This window comes from Aplysia californica, unplaced genomic scaffold (assembly GCF_000002075.1).
Source record: "Aplysia californica isolate F4 #8 unplaced genomic scaffold, AplCal3.0 scaffold00015, whole genome shotgun sequence".
In the NCBI taxonomy this organism is placed as follows: Eukaryota; Metazoa; Mollusca; class Gastropoda; order Aplysiida; family Aplysiidae; genus Aplysia; species Aplysia californica.
The window spans coordinates 2,080,940-2,096,438 of record NW_004797285.1 but is presented as its reverse complement, the minus strand read 5'-3'; the positions used below and the strand labels follow the sequence as shown (position 1 = coordinate 2,096,438).

The following is a 15,499-nucleotide window of genomic DNA, read 5'->3' as shown; positions in this document are numbered from 1 at the left end:
GAGAGAGAGAGAGTTAATGATGATGTTATTATTGTTACTGCTGCTGTTGCTACTCACATACCAGCCTATTGCCGAGACCACCATGTCACCTCGACCAGACCTGAATACAGATAACGACACCACCACCACCGACACCACCGACACCAACACCGACACCACCACCGAAACCACCACTGACACCAACGACACTACCGACACCGACACCACCACCACCACCACTGACACCAACGACACTACCGACACTACCGACACCACCGACACCACCGACACCACCGACACCACCACTACCACCGACACCACCACTACCACCGACACCACCACTACCACTACTACTACTACATATCAAACGTATACCTTCTTGCTCTCCACTCCTTATTTTTGTGTGTTTATTACTCTCTTGTAATACTTCTAATCTTTTGGGCTTAGATGACCTTATTGTGTAGCAAGTGTCGTAAAACTGTTCCTAAAACTGAAAAGAAGCAAAGCAAAGTATGATAATATTACGGAGTGTAAGTGCTGCTTCCGGCCCTTCCGTTGTTGGTCGTACTCCTGCTGATACTGCTAGGGGTGCTGGTTCTACCCCCACTGCCACTGTTTGTGCTGCTTCTGCTGCTACTGCTGCTACTGCTGCTGCTTCTACCACTGGTGGTGCTAGGTGTGCTGCTGCTGCTGCTTCTTCTACCTTTGGTGGGGCCACTGCTGCTGACAGTGCATGGAAATGAAGGAATGGTCTGTGTTTAATAATAATAATATGGTCTAAGTAAAGTTATAACAAACTTAAGTCAGCCCGGTGAATACAAGACATAATGTATAGGCTGTTTAATTAAACTTTTGATTGTATCATTACAATACCTATCTGGCCAATTGCAATTGCCTCTCTCACGACTATTGCTATTCATTCCACAAAATCGAGGTCGCACAACACCTTTCAAAAACATAACAATAGAATAGCACATGACCAAGACGGGGAAGAACATATCGGTAATAATGGTAATGATAATAATAATGATGATAATAATAATAATGATGATAACAATAAAAATAACAGCAATAACACAAATAATAATAATAATAATAATAACAATAATAATAATAACAATAACAATAATAATAATAATAATAATAATAATAATAAAAATAATAATAATAATAATAATAATAATGATAGTAGTAGTAGTAGTAGTAGTAGTAGTAGTAGTAGTAGTAGTAGTAGTAGTAGTAGTAGTAGTAGTAGTAGTAGTAGTAGTAAAGATAGTAAAGATAATAAAGATAATAATAATAATATGTAGCCCATATCCACGCTCTATTGCATCCTCCTTGCGCTTTACAACTACCATTACCCCAACAGGCCCTTGGAGAGTCAGAAACATTCTCAGCTTCCCTGGAAGCATACAGTGCAAGCACCACAATTCCCGCTTAAACACTAACAAACTGAAAAAATCTATCGCTAGGTACCTATTCCCACCAGAGTGAAGTGAGGAAAATTCGTGAAAAGTGGCTTTCCTGAGGACACAACATCGGGTTCGAACCCACGACCTTACCGTTGCAGGTCCGTGATCCTAACCACAAGGCCACCGACATTTCCGGTGTGGTATTACGTAGACATTAAATAGTACACACTGGGAGACAGCAATTTTGAAATATATATTTTTTAAAGTATGGGGAGGTTCGGCCGGTTGGCTAGAGTAGAAAAGGTCTATGCTTTTAGACAAAACAAACCTTGTTCCTGAATTCCCACTGGAGCTTGCAGGGGTTGCTGTACTGGAAGATGTAGACGTTGTCCCTGGAGTTGAGAGGCCAGGGACGTTTGGGCAGTCTGCGTCCAAGTCCATCTGATCGAGACTGACCACTACGTTACTACTTCCAGGGTACACGTACTCAAACACCAATTCCTGCACTCCTTGAAGCTTTGCAAATAAATTTGGGATAGGTAAAGAAATGTCTGTCCAGGCATTTGTCGGCTGTAGCCCGAGTTTCTTCAACAGAAGTTTACCAGAAAAGGGTGCCGAAAGACTCCGTGAATAAACGGAAACGCCTGGGTCTGCCTTATACGAGGTAGGATCAGAAATTTTTATTTTAAACTTCAATACAAAACCACAATTCACTTTGTTCTGAAAGGGGTCGCTTACCAGAATTGCTGAGTTCCCAGTTTTGATACCAGTGTCCACACGGGCTGTCACAAAACCATTGGCTGAACCGGTGCTCGATTCACCTACGTCAAGCACCCAGTCAAACTGATCCAAGCCAGCAACATTGGAAAATCCACACATACCCTCGTCGAAGTCACAGTTTCCTGGACTGGGACAAGCGGAATCTTGCAAGACGAGATCATCAAGGGCAACATAGCTGCTGGCTCCAGCTAAACTTCCAATGATTTTGATATGATAGTTGTTGTTCAGAGAAGGCTTTACATTCACATACTCCCTTCTCCAGAAATCATCTACTGGCCCAGTTCTCTGCAACAGCAATGCTGGTGTTTCAACGTTAGCGTCATACCGGTACACGCTGATTTCATTAGCTACTGCGCCGCCCATCCGATACCAGTAGACCAGACACACAGCACTCCCGGACTGCACGGACGACGTTGACGTCATGAGTAGACTGGTCATCGTAGACTCAACTCCGGGAGCCGCTCCGGGAGGGGCTTGCAACAAAACAAAGTGACCGGATACTGAACCCGTGCTGTGGTCAGTCATAGGTACGGATAGTGAAGAGCTGCTGTTAGCTTTGCTGATCGTCCACATGTTAGTTTGACTGGTCACAGCCCAGCCACAGAGGCCTTGCTCAAAAGTGCACACACTTTGTGGAGGACACGAACCGTTGGTCGCTCGGATGTCGTCTATTGCGATGTCGCCAAACTTCCCTCCGCTCACAGTAGCTGTTATACTGATCTTGTGTCTGTTGTACGCTTTGTATTCCGCGAAACCCGCCACCCATTTCTCCGGTCCAGCGCCGGCGTGGTGAAATACTTCTTGGCTCACCCCACCCGTCACAGACCCGGAAGTGTTTCTAAACATTGCTTCTGTTGTTTTCACTGAAAGATTTCCGTCTTCAGACCCACGCATGTAGTACCAGAACATAAGGCACACCATACCGGGGGCGTCTGTGCGACCAAGATACGGTGTTTCTAACACAGCCTCGTCCCAAAGATGTTGACCCGCGCTTTCTGCCACAAGAAATGTTCCGTCGTCATCACCATCATCGTCAACCCCAGCATGATCTCCGTCAGGTCCATAGGTGACATTTTTCTGCAGCTCCCAGTCGAAAGCATCGCTCGACACCTGAAGCCAAGAACACGTATCCCCGCTATCAAAATCACAGGACGAATCATCCCACAGGTTCCTGGAGCAGCCCGTGAAACGAATACTGTCCACAGCGGCTATATTAGTAATATGCGAGTCAGGCGAGTATGTTTCCTTTGTTGAGAACACAATCTTCAGCTGCCACCCACCCTTTACGTAAGTCGTGTGACTCAAGCCTGAATCACGCAACGCTGCTCCAATAGAGAGTTCGAAACCTGTCCAACCTATAGACGAACTGGCGGAGAGTAACTTCCGGAACAGCACTGCCCCTCTGTAATTTCCCTCGAGGTACAGACTCCCTGCAATGTTTCCACTCATGTAGTAGTGTAAAGAGACATTGCAAGACGCTCTGACCGCTGGCATGGAGTTACTGGCAAGCACAGCGTCTGACGTATGGATCCCGTGGCTGTGCGAGACATACATGTACTGACCTGCCGCTGTCCCCAATCCCCAGTCTACGGAAGGTCCGACGCTGTCGGCCGTACTTGGTGTACGGATGGACCAGTCGAAGGCCCCTGAGCTGAGAGAGTGCCAGCCACAAGTCGAACCCTGTTCAAACTCACACGACTGACCACATGCAGCTTCGTCTTCGCCTCCAGGACAGTCCCGCAGCATGTCGCACACAAGGTCATGTGACACACAGGAGCCGTCTCCGCAAGGGAACATTTCGTCGCTAGGGTTGGGATATAAGAAAAAGCGAAAAAGACTACTTTGTGAGCCAGAGTATTTGTCTTACTGCATTGTGATACTGTATTTTTTCACGCTGCCATATGAGACAATAATTTTGTTAATTTAAGAAAAGGGATGCTCTGGCTCTACATTGACGGCTAACATTGACTGTGTGGGATACAACCCAGCAGAACGGCACAGATAGTTGATATAAGTCTTTCTGTCGCTAGAATGGAACTCATATCTGTTGTATATACATATATAAGACAAAATTTTAACCATGACCCTACTGGAACAAGATATAAACACAAGGGACGTGTGAGAGTTGAAAGGACTACCAGGAAGACTACGGACATTGAAACTTAGTGACAAAATACACATCCTTAATGATATTCTATGTCGGAAGATATAACTGTTCAGCAGGTAAAGTCCTACCTTTCTACTCCACTTAAAAAAAGATGTCGCCATGTGCATACTTTGATCAGAAATGTATTGTCAAATAAAGGGAACCTGTGTTCATAAGAGAAATTAATAGGTTAGTTCTCTTATTTGCTCTAAATACAATTTTTGGTTGTTGGAAAGCAGCGTCTTTTGGGATCGAAATAGCGCCATGAACACAGAAGCAACAGAGCTGCAGCCTTTAAAGTTTAATGTTGCTTGCGCTGTTTCAACTGTGTATGCCTTTTATAAAAACGTACTAGATTCTTATGATGCAGAAGGAAATGAAACTCTTACCCGCATGTGTTTGTTATGGGTGTTGTTGTTGTTGAAATAGGCTGCGATGGGCTTGGTAACTTAGCACCACTCTGGGTACAACCCATGCTGAAGGACACGTCGTCAATAGCAGCCTTCGCTCTAGCATCTCGTGGGCCGTCCAGCTGGATTATCACCTGAAAATTGGAAGCTGACACGAGCTGGACAACGCGACGGTTCCAGAAGTTCTGGCCCGTCATTGGTATCTTGAAGAGCGTGTTGAGTTGACCTGGATCAGAGGTCATGGTGAATACGGTGAGGGTGCACCGTGGATCGCCTTGTGTGAAGTAGTGGAGAGTCAGGCGACAGTTGTCGGCAGTTGAGGCAGCTCTGGCAGATGTTGGTAGCAGTAAAGAAAAGGTTTCAAATAATTATGTGAGAGAAAATGCTGTTTAGAAAGCCAAAAAATCACTTTCCGAAAAAAACAGAGCTGATGGGTCTGTGAAATCTTTCCTAACTACGGACACAAAGTTTTGATATCTTATATAATTTTGTTTCGGGGAGAGACAGGTGTATCCCAGGAACATTAAATATCCAAAGAGTGCTCATTTTACAGCCCACACTTCAGATTTCGGTATTACAAATAAGAGCTCTTTCGTTATCTTGGTTGTAGCTTTTTCTTTTCGGTGGCATTTTTCTTTTCTTTTTTTTTTTTTTGGGGGGGGGGTTGTATTAATGAGTGTTAGTAAAAATCAATATATTACTGTTTTTACAGGTGAGGCTACAAAATATCATAAACAACAAGCTTCCCCAAAGTGGGCCTCAATAATGTCTCTCCAAACGCAGAACGTTTCTCTTGAGTTTTTTTAGATTCCTGCAAAGTTACAAAACACTTTAGATTTCAATTCATTCTCCTCGACACTCCAACATTCTTGATCGCTTGCACATTTTACGAAAATAATTTATTAACTAAAAAAAAAGATCACCTGAAGGTATCGCTGATGAGTCGAGCAGTTCCCGCGTGCTGCGGGGTTTCCTGGTACAGGAAGTGTCCTCTACTAGTCCCGGTAGTGTGGTCACGACCTGGCGTCAGCGCCTCTCTCCCAGTGCCACGTCTCCACGAGGACGAGGGGTCTGGGCGCCACACGCACAGAGACTGACTCTCAAAGTCACACGCCTGGCCGGTCTGAGGCAGAGATTTATTTATTTATTTATTATTTATTTAATTTTTATTTTTTTATGTAGCGTTTTATGGCACTTGCAACACAATACGGTCATATAAGTACCGAAGATTAGAGTTAGAGGTGTTACAATAGAGAAACAAACACGAAAAAGGAGAAGGAGAGATAAGCACGATAGAAGTCTGACAGAAAAAAAGGAACAAACCACACCAAAGCACCCGCCTACTACCCAAGGCAGTGTTTTCGTTGCCGTTGATGTTGCCGTGGTAATTTTTCTGTTGCATTTGTAGATGTTGTTGTAGTTGTTGTTGTTCTTGTTGCTGTTGTCGTTGTAGTTGTTATTGATGTTGTTATTTGTCACTCTCGTGTGCATTTGCATAAGACGGCTGGAATGATGACGACAATGATGATGATAATGCTTTTTGTTTGTTTTCTTAATGGACCTGGTGGACTCCTCGAAGAAATCTTTGAGCGAGAGCGAGGCTCTTTTTCGGCTCCATTGTCATTATACTTGAGGCACCTCCACTTGTCCAAATAACTCCATTCGAATTGCCATTGTTCCTGAACATTCAAACATATGTTTGACATCCTCGTTTTCTCTTCATTCAAAAAGCTCAACCTGGTCCAAGCGACAAGTGATATTTTATTCCTGCTTATTGGGGTACCCAGAAAACACATCTTCCAGGTGCTGGTACTTAGCTTTGCATGGAGGGTCTCTGATTTCCTTCTTGATCATAGGAAAGACTCCTCTGTATGCTGTTGGTCGTCTCTCTGGCTTCATTAGCAGCTTGGTCTGCTGCCTCATTTCCTTTGATTCCAACATGGCTTGAAATCCACAGGATTTTTATTGTGGCTGTGGTTTCACTGAACTAGCGGTACAAATCATTTATGTCTGAGCTGTTGCCTAGCACTAGCAGTCCTTTGCAGAGGGACTGACTGTCAGTCAAGATCAGCACATTGGTTCTACTGTGGCAATGGTCAGCAATCCATTGTGCAGCAGACATCATTGCCTGGCATTCCTCATCATAACATGATGTAAAGAATGCATCTTTAGTTTTAATTATCTCTGTTCGTTGTGGTTCATCATTGATTATCACCATTGCTGCTGCTCCACCTTCGCGGTATCACCCCACTTCTGATCCATCAGAGAAAATTGTCAAACCAACCTCCTTGATCACATCCTCTGCAGCTTCACGTGCATTTACAGGATCATCACCTTTACTCTTCACTCCTCTCAATTTTGTCCGGATTTCGAATTCGCCTTGGGTATCCCGTGGACACGTTCTCACCAGATTGATTGGCCGTCGATTCTCTGCTACAGGGCGGAGGTGGTCTGCTCGGTCGGTACCCATCCGAAACCAACTTTTCCTGCTGTTTTTAGGCTAGACTGCTTGATGAAGGGTTTTCTTTCTAGGATGGTTGTCTTAGCCATCTCTACAGACTTGGCGCATGTTCTTTTTGTAAAGGAGGTGTAGTGCTCAGTTCTGGTCTCATAGTGCAGCGCTTCTGTTGGTTTTGTTTTGAGGTGACGTGATAGAAGGTGGAGGGCTTTGTTTTGTATTCTGTCCAGGGCCTTTGCACTTGTCTCACTCACCCAAGGCTGCCCCAGCGTAGCAGCATAGTCCATCTTGCTCTTCACAAAACTTCTGATATACCTTCTTGAGCGACTCCTTACCCCAGCCCCATTTTGAGTAGCTGACAGCACCGATCACCTTCATTTTTGAGGTTGCAGTTTTGGACGTTTCCTAAATATGCTTGTTGAAGGTTAGCTGTCTATCCAGATAGAAGCCTAGAAGGCGTGGAGTGGGATTGAATGGTATCTTTTCCCCTTCGATCTGAATTATTGGTTGCCACGTTGCTGTTTCACCCATGTTGAGAAGAAGCTTTCCCTTCATTGCTCCACAATCAACTGTGTCTCTTCATTTGCCTTTTCTCTCTTTGCGTGACTGGCCCATATTGTGCAGTCATCAGTGAACATGGAGTAGATCAGCTTGGCGGAGTTTAGTTGTTGTGAGTCAGGGTTTGGGAGGGATTCTGCAAGGTTGTTTATGAAGAATATAAACGGCAGCGGTGATAGTACAGCTCCTTGGGGAAACCCTTACTTGAAATTCTTGCTCTTGCTTGTTTTTCCATTCAGACGAACACGTGCAGGGTTTTTTCTCAGGAAATCACGGATCCATATGATTGCATGCAACGGAGCTCCCTTGTTAGCCATTGACAGTATTAGTCTTTCACGCCAAAGCTTATCTCATGCCTTTGGGTAGTCCAGCACGACTAGGAATGATCGATGGAATGTTGGCTTTTGTTGAAAACCACACTCAATTCCTTGTCAGATTCTGATGATTTGGTCGGTGCAGCTATGATCCTGGCGACAGCCTGCCTGAATATCTGCAATACATTCTTTCGTCTCTGACAGGTAGTAAATTCTTTCAGCATTCACCCTTTCTACAACTTTCACGACACAGGATGTCAAACTAATGGATCAAAAGGATGTCATATCACTTGGTGACTTGCCAGCTTTCAAGACAGGAATGATAAGTGCCTTTCGCCAGCCTTGTGGGCAAGCTGCTTGGTTAAGCGACATATTACATATGCAAAACAATTTTTTAAATGCGAATGGGTAAAGCTCTTTTAGGAATGATTGTGGTAAATCATCAAGTCCTGGGGCACTCCTCCTTTTCATTTGTGTTATGGCACGCTTCAGCTCTTTCACGATGAAGTCTGGGTACGATTGTTGTTCATCTTCGCTGTTCACATCGTCATACAGTAGGCACTTCTATCGGAGTTTGTTTCTTCTGCGCTCTCTTTGGGTAAATTGAAGCTTACTGATTTTTGCATAATACTGCTGCTGCTGCTGCTACTGCTGCTGCTGCTGCTGCTGTTGCTGCTGCTGCTGCTGCTGCTGCTGCTGCTGCTGCTGATGATGATGATGATGATGATGATGATGATGATGATGAAAATGGTGTCGTTTTAACGTCCCTAACAACACTGTTAGGTTATTTAAGAGGTGTGACCTCCAAGTTTAACGTCAATCTACGAAAAGATCGAGCGAAATGGGAAATTCGTGTAAAAAGCCTATCCCAGGGACACAGCGTCGAACAGAGCTGAGGCTCGAAACCCCGAACTCGCAATCTCACGATTACGAGTCCAGTAGCCTAACCACAAGACAACCCACGCCGCTAATGATGATGATGATGATGATGATGATGATGATGATGATGATGATGATGATGATGATGATGATGATGATGATGATGATGATGATGGAAAGATGAATATGTACATTATTTTGGAGACTGCTGCTAACATCATAAGAGTAAGGTATCTACAAAGCGGACCACTTACGTTATTGCATGTTCGCTCATCGGTACCATCCCCGCAATCATCAGAGAGGTCACAGGTCAGCACCTTGTCCACACAGTGGCCACTACCACATGTGAATTGTGATTGGTCGCAGGTTGAGGTAGTTTTGGGAGGCGCTGCACAGTTGACCAGTGCGATGTCATCGATTGAGACAAAGCCAAGCCAACTGAATAGAAAAAAGTCGAAAACAAGATATACACACCATTCTATGAATTCTATGTTGTGTTTTAATTTGTTCTGTTCCTCTCCATTTCGGGCTTGTGTGTTTATTTGAGTAGAGGCACACGTAGATGCACTTAGGGCTTGTTTCAGTTTTGGTATTGCCTAAATATGTATTTTACACAATGTTCCAATGACCATGCTCGCTTGCTGTAAATAGAACTGTCCAAAAACTCCTCTGGCGTATGATAAGTACCTTTCTTCACTCTGAATATAAATTCAAGAACCAGCTGTATGTTCAGCCTGCCATATGTATGTCGAGTGACCGGTCTAGCAAAACTATAGACTAATAAAAATGTCACCGTAATGTTTTCTTATTTCTTTCTGTCTGTCTTTCTTTCTTTCTGTCTGTCTTTCTTTCTTCCTTTCTGTCTGTCTGTCTTTCTTTCTTTCTTTCTTTTATTCTAGGCGTTGTTTTTCTAGTACAGGATGTAGCCCTTCAACAACGACCCCCACTCTATTTATCAGCTGTTCTCCATGTTGGAGATATTGGCCACACATCAAACACCCCCCCCCCACACACACGCACAAACACAAAAAAACGCCTCCAAAATAACCTGCCAGGGTTAATAGAGGAGAAGCATTAAACCCCAAATACATGTTTTGTACGCAGCTCTATTCTTTGAAACATATCCTATAAAACTCACACTTACCAACCGCGTCCACCTCCGAAGAGGATGCTGAAAGACTTGGTCACCCTACCGATGACAACTGAGCCTAGTGTCCACACACCCGACGTATACAGGGAAGCCTGGTCTACAGTCAGGACAGAAATCAGCTCTCGTTCAAACTGAAATAAATAGAAGTTGTAGACAGTAATAACATTACACAATGTGTTATGAGGGTGCAGTTGGGGATTTTCTTGTTTTTCTATGTTGTTTTTTCTCTTTGAAAAGGGGGGGGGGCGGGAGTGGTGGTGGTGAGGGAGAAGAGGCGTATGCCTCCAACCAGGAGTTGTAACCCCTCCAACAGTAAAGAATAGTAATAATAATAATAATAATGATAATAATAATATTAATAATAATAATAATAATAATAACAATAATGACAATAATGATAATGACAATAATAGTAATGATAATGATAATAATAATAATGATAATAATAATAATAATAATAATAATAATAATAATAATAATAATAGTAATAATAATAATAATAATAATAATAATAATAATAATAATAATAATAATAATAAAACAAACATACACAGGCATGAGTACGGTCAAATGTGCATGTGTTGTAGCAGATTTGAAAAGATAATGTTGGCCTCTCTTACCTCTTTCTATTATTCTTTTGTGCGTTGACTTCAGAAAGAGTTTTCCGTATCAGAGTCCATAGAGTCTAAACAAAACCTATCCTCCTACCCCACCCCCCAAACACACACATACATACATACATCCGCACGCACACACACACACACACACACACACACATACACACACACACACATTCTCTCTCACACACATACACGCACACACACACGCACACACACACACACAAACACACACACACACACACACACACACGCACACACACATATTTATACTGTAAACAATCTCTCCCTCCTAAAAATCCCCCTCACATGTGTTGCATCTTCTTCATTGAACATTATTTGCATTCGTTCATTCCACGGTCCTTATTTACTTTAGCTAAAAAATAACATATCTCCTGGAAACGACAACTTCTGCCTACTTAGACATATTTCATACCCTACCCATCCGCTTCCCCTTCTTCCACGATGAACAGAATGAGAAGGAAAATATGAGACAGCAAAAAATAAAAACAGACATCTTATAAACAGAACTAAATAAAAAATAAATTAAATAAAACAAAACAAAACAAATCACCTGTAAAAGGACTTCAAGGGGCCCACAGGACGAATCAGAGAACTTGTAGTAAAAGTTAAGCTGGCAGGTTTGGTACGTGTACCTGATGAGAGGAGACCTCACGAGAGCCAGCTCTTGTGGAGAGTCGGAACCGCCGAAAAAGTTGGACAAAAACAGTTGATTGGACATCGGTGAACCTGTAAGAAGCAGAAAAAGTCAGTGTCAGTTGTTAGCTCTCTCAGAATTACAAAACTCTCTCAGCTCAGCACTTAGTTTTGAGATATTTGCGTCCAAGATTTTGTGTTTCACATCGTGTCAAGCTTTTACTTTCTTCGAATGCAATTCTGTGAATATTTTGATCACGACTACGAATGATCTAACGATTTTGATAGAGCAGATAGAACATGTTTTCTCACCTCATGGTCTTTAGTTACGGAACTCAAAGCTGCCAATAATTAGAGCTGGGCGAAGAATATATTCCGGAAACGGTTCCCGCGATTTATGCTACGGAAGAAAAGTCCCGCCTTCTTTTTACGTAAACCAACGGTCAGTAGTTACTTTAATCATTTAAATCTTCTTCCGTTTTTAAAGAATTTATTTTTGAAAAAGAAAAGTTGATGCTTGGCAGTGTTCCGAAATCAGGGTTACCCTAAATCCTGCAGATGTTCGGAGCCAACTAGGTAATAGAGCTGGGCGCAGAATCGAGTCCGGAAACGATTCCCACGATCAATACTACGGAAGAAAAGTTCCTTTTGTTTACGTAAACCAGCGATTACCAGTTACTTTTTTCATTAAAATCTTTTTTTGAAGAATTTGTTTTTAAAAAATAAAAATTGATGCTTCGTAGTGTTCCGGAATCAAGGTTATCCTAAATCCCGAAGATGTTCGGAGCCAACCAGATAACCTCCGGAAGAAATCACATCATTAGAAAGTAAGTAATTGGGTTTGGAGTCGGTTCCTACTACTCCTAGCTTTCAAGAATCGGGAACCTAGCCGCCCAGCAGTACTAGGTAACCATCGGGAAAAAAAACATCATTAGAAAGTAAGTAATTGGGTCGGGAGTCGATTCCTACGATTCCTACCTGCCAGTAGTCGAGAACCTAGCCGCCCAGCACTACCAAAATGTAAGATAGAACTTTGTACTTCTGAGGTAGCGAGTTGCTAGCTTGTTTTTAGGGCCCATAAAGTCGGAAGATAAGCAGGTACTTCGTGTGCTTGGCTAGAGGGCGCTCAATATTATTGATAAGTCCTCCGTCTTTACTCTTCATCTGGGTGTACTGACGTACTGGTAGCTAGGTTGGTAGCGTGCTGAGCTACGGGGTGGGTGGCCATGGTTTGAACCCCAAACAAGTCTTTCTGAACTTCTTTTCGTTCTTTTTGTTTGGTTTTGTTTGGTTTTGTTATCCTTTATTCATTTTTAAATGTATTTATTTATTTATTTACTTCTTTCTTTCTTTCTTTCTTCATTTATTTATGATTATTGTTGGGTTTGTTTGTTTGTTTACTTTGGTGGGGGGGGGGGGGGGGTTAGGGGGGTCAGGGGTTAATTCTTACTCTTTTAGAGGGGGGGTGTTAGGGGTTAATGCTCTCCATCCTCTTAAGTAACCCTACAGTGTTGAGAGGCATTAAACATATAGATTGATGAATGACCTCTCCATGTGTTGTTTTTGACCTGTCCGTCTTGCTTTTTGAATCTGTGGCAGACACCCTTAAAGATCATGGGATGCCCCTCCTACAGGCCACACGACTTGCTGCAGACAGACGCATGTGTCTCCCCGCGACACCCCAGGGTACAAGCGGAAGAAAAAAGTAAGTAAAGTTTTGCTTTTTAATCTTATTATATTATAGTCTTAACTGTACGTGCGTCTCGACCCCAATAAACTCACAAGAGCGACTGACAAGCATGGTTTTATAAAGAACTAAAGCAATGTGAAAAAAATGGTATAGAGGTTTTACGTCCCTATCTACACTATTAGGTTAACAAAGGAGCGGGACCTCCGAGTTAAACGTCCACCTTCGAAAGGACCGAGCTCATGAATGGGGTGATTCGTGTAAAGTGCCTTTACCAAGGACACAATGATTGATTGAGTAGATGTTTTACGGCACGATCGACACAATTTTGGTCATTTAAGCGCCAACAGGTTTGACCGCAACAAAATCAGAAGTGTTTTAGTAAGAGTCCTTCGGAGCTCGCAACCGTACATGGTCACACTATTCTCATTATGCTAAAATGACGGACAGACATTTATTTTAAAAATTTGGAAATATTGTGAATTTGTTAACATTTGTATATACAATATGAATTTAAGTGTATGTATAATATATACACCGATAACGATAACTATATATTTTCATATTCTATTAAATAGTCCAATTTCTTTTACATAACTTAATTTTTTTTAGGGTCTACAATGTCAAAAAGGGTCTTGATACCTTTACATTTAAAATATTTCTTACGCTTATCATTAAATTCGACACATTCCGTTATGATGTGCCGAACTGTGGAATCCGTGTTGCACGCCACGCAAAAAGGAGCTTCCTCTCCTTCGAGCAAATTTTTGTACGTAGCGTGCGTGTGCTCTATCTTTAATCTGGTAAAAATTACTTTTTCTCTTCGTAGGAAAGACAGTGGTTTCCTGGGCGCAAGTTTTGGTTGAATGGAGTTTGTTGTGTATTTGTTGATTCCAAATTTGGGACCAGGGGGATGTGTGTGTTCTTTTACTCTCGGTTTCATGTCAGAGAAAGCGATTTTACTATTTTTGTTTTCAGGTAGTTTAAGAGATTCTTTGGCAAATTGGTCAACGGCTTCGTTGCCATCAATGCCTACATGGCTTGGAAGCCAAGCTATTGTAATAGTTTTTCCAGACTGATGTAGAAAATGCAGTTTAATTATAAGCCAAGGACACAACATCGGACCGAACTGAGGACCGAGCTTAACCCTCCACTTGGCCACCGACACGCTAAAGCAGTGTCTGTTCGCAGGCAATAAGATTGGTCGTCACTGATCCACTACCGTGCAGGTTGACGGAGGGCGCCACTAGTTGTTCCTATATCTTTACTTTCCCTCTATTTTTCTGTCTGTCTGTCTGTCTGTCTGTCTTGCTTTTTCCCTTTTAAATGACCATCATTGTGTCGATGTGCTTCTTACTCAAACAAAACAAGCGAATCTTTAGAGTGTTTTGTTGAGCCAAAACATGCTAGCCCTGACAGACACAGTCGTGCTGCCGGCAGATGACTAGGAATGTTGTGGTATTGTCAGAATTAGTTATTGTTATGCGACATTAACATTATGAGAATGAAAAAGGAGTGTCTTGGTGAAATATATTCAGCTTGATGATGTAATTTGAAAAGTGAACCATGCCGTCCTACTAGCCCAAGAGGACGTAAGTGATGTAATTGTATCGTTTTGATTGTGGGTATTAAACGCCGCAATCGACATCACGCAGGTGGTTGGAGGGCGCCACTGTTCTTTCCCTCTAATCTTTCTATGTTACTTTTTTCCCTATTTGACACTAAAGGACGTGTCCTTTTTTTCTCGCAAAGCATGTAACCGTTACATATCGACGCCAGTAGACTAACTGACCACAAGTGCATTGCATATCGCTACCTTAGAATTACAAAGGTCTGTCTGCTCAGTACCTAGTTTTGAGAAATTTGACGTAAAAGATTTCTGAGTTTTATAATATTTCAAACTTTTTGAATGCAGTTCTTTGCATATCTTGATAACGACTCCGACTAATTTTACAAAAAGAACATTTGGTTTCTAACCTCATGGTCTTAGTAACTCAAAAGGGCGAAAAATGTCAGATAGTACTTTGTAATTCTAAGGTAGCGATATTAGTGTTATCAAATTAATAGATTTCTAATTGTGAGATCAACTAACACTACCTTGCGTATAGTCGTTCCCGAGATGGATGTCTTGCATCAAGGTGTTGTTATTTCCGATACGCCACCGGAAGTCGGAGTTGAGGGAACCGGTCGAGACGGACTGGTAGCCGCACATGTTGAAGGTGAAGGTGCATGATCCGCAGAGGGATTCGTCGGACCGGTCGGCGCAGTCAGGGACTTGGTCACAAACCTGAAGCAAAATTAATGCTAAATGGTGTTAGCTTATTTCACTTTAGGTTCCCTTTATTTGGAACTTCTATATGCATATCTATGTGTGTATATGTGCACATGTAATAACCAGAGAGAGAAATGCATGCACACACACACACACACACACACACACACACATACACAC

The 15,499-nt window shown here is 42.5% G+C and overlaps 1 protein-coding gene across 1 annotated transcript in view; it reads right to left on the bottom strand.

The window, feature by feature from the left end:
* The window catches only part of LOC101854134 (MAM and LDL-receptor class A domain-containing protein 1), a gene marked incomplete at its 3' end in the record, with an annotated part of 99,805 nt that overhangs the window by 12,967 nt on the left and 71,339 nt on the right, over positions 1-15,499 (bottom strand). Inside the window, 8 exon segments of the mRNA XM_035971125.1 lie at positions 505-699; positions 1,720-3,975; positions 4,707-5,054; positions 5,651-5,850; positions 9,191-9,374; positions 10,081-10,217; positions 11,278-11,453; positions 15,145-15,334. Coding sequence (XP_035827018.1) covers positions 505-699; positions 1,720-3,975; positions 4,707-5,054; positions 5,651-5,850; positions 9,191-9,374; positions 10,081-10,217; positions 11,278-11,453; positions 15,145-15,334 — 3,686 coding nt within the window.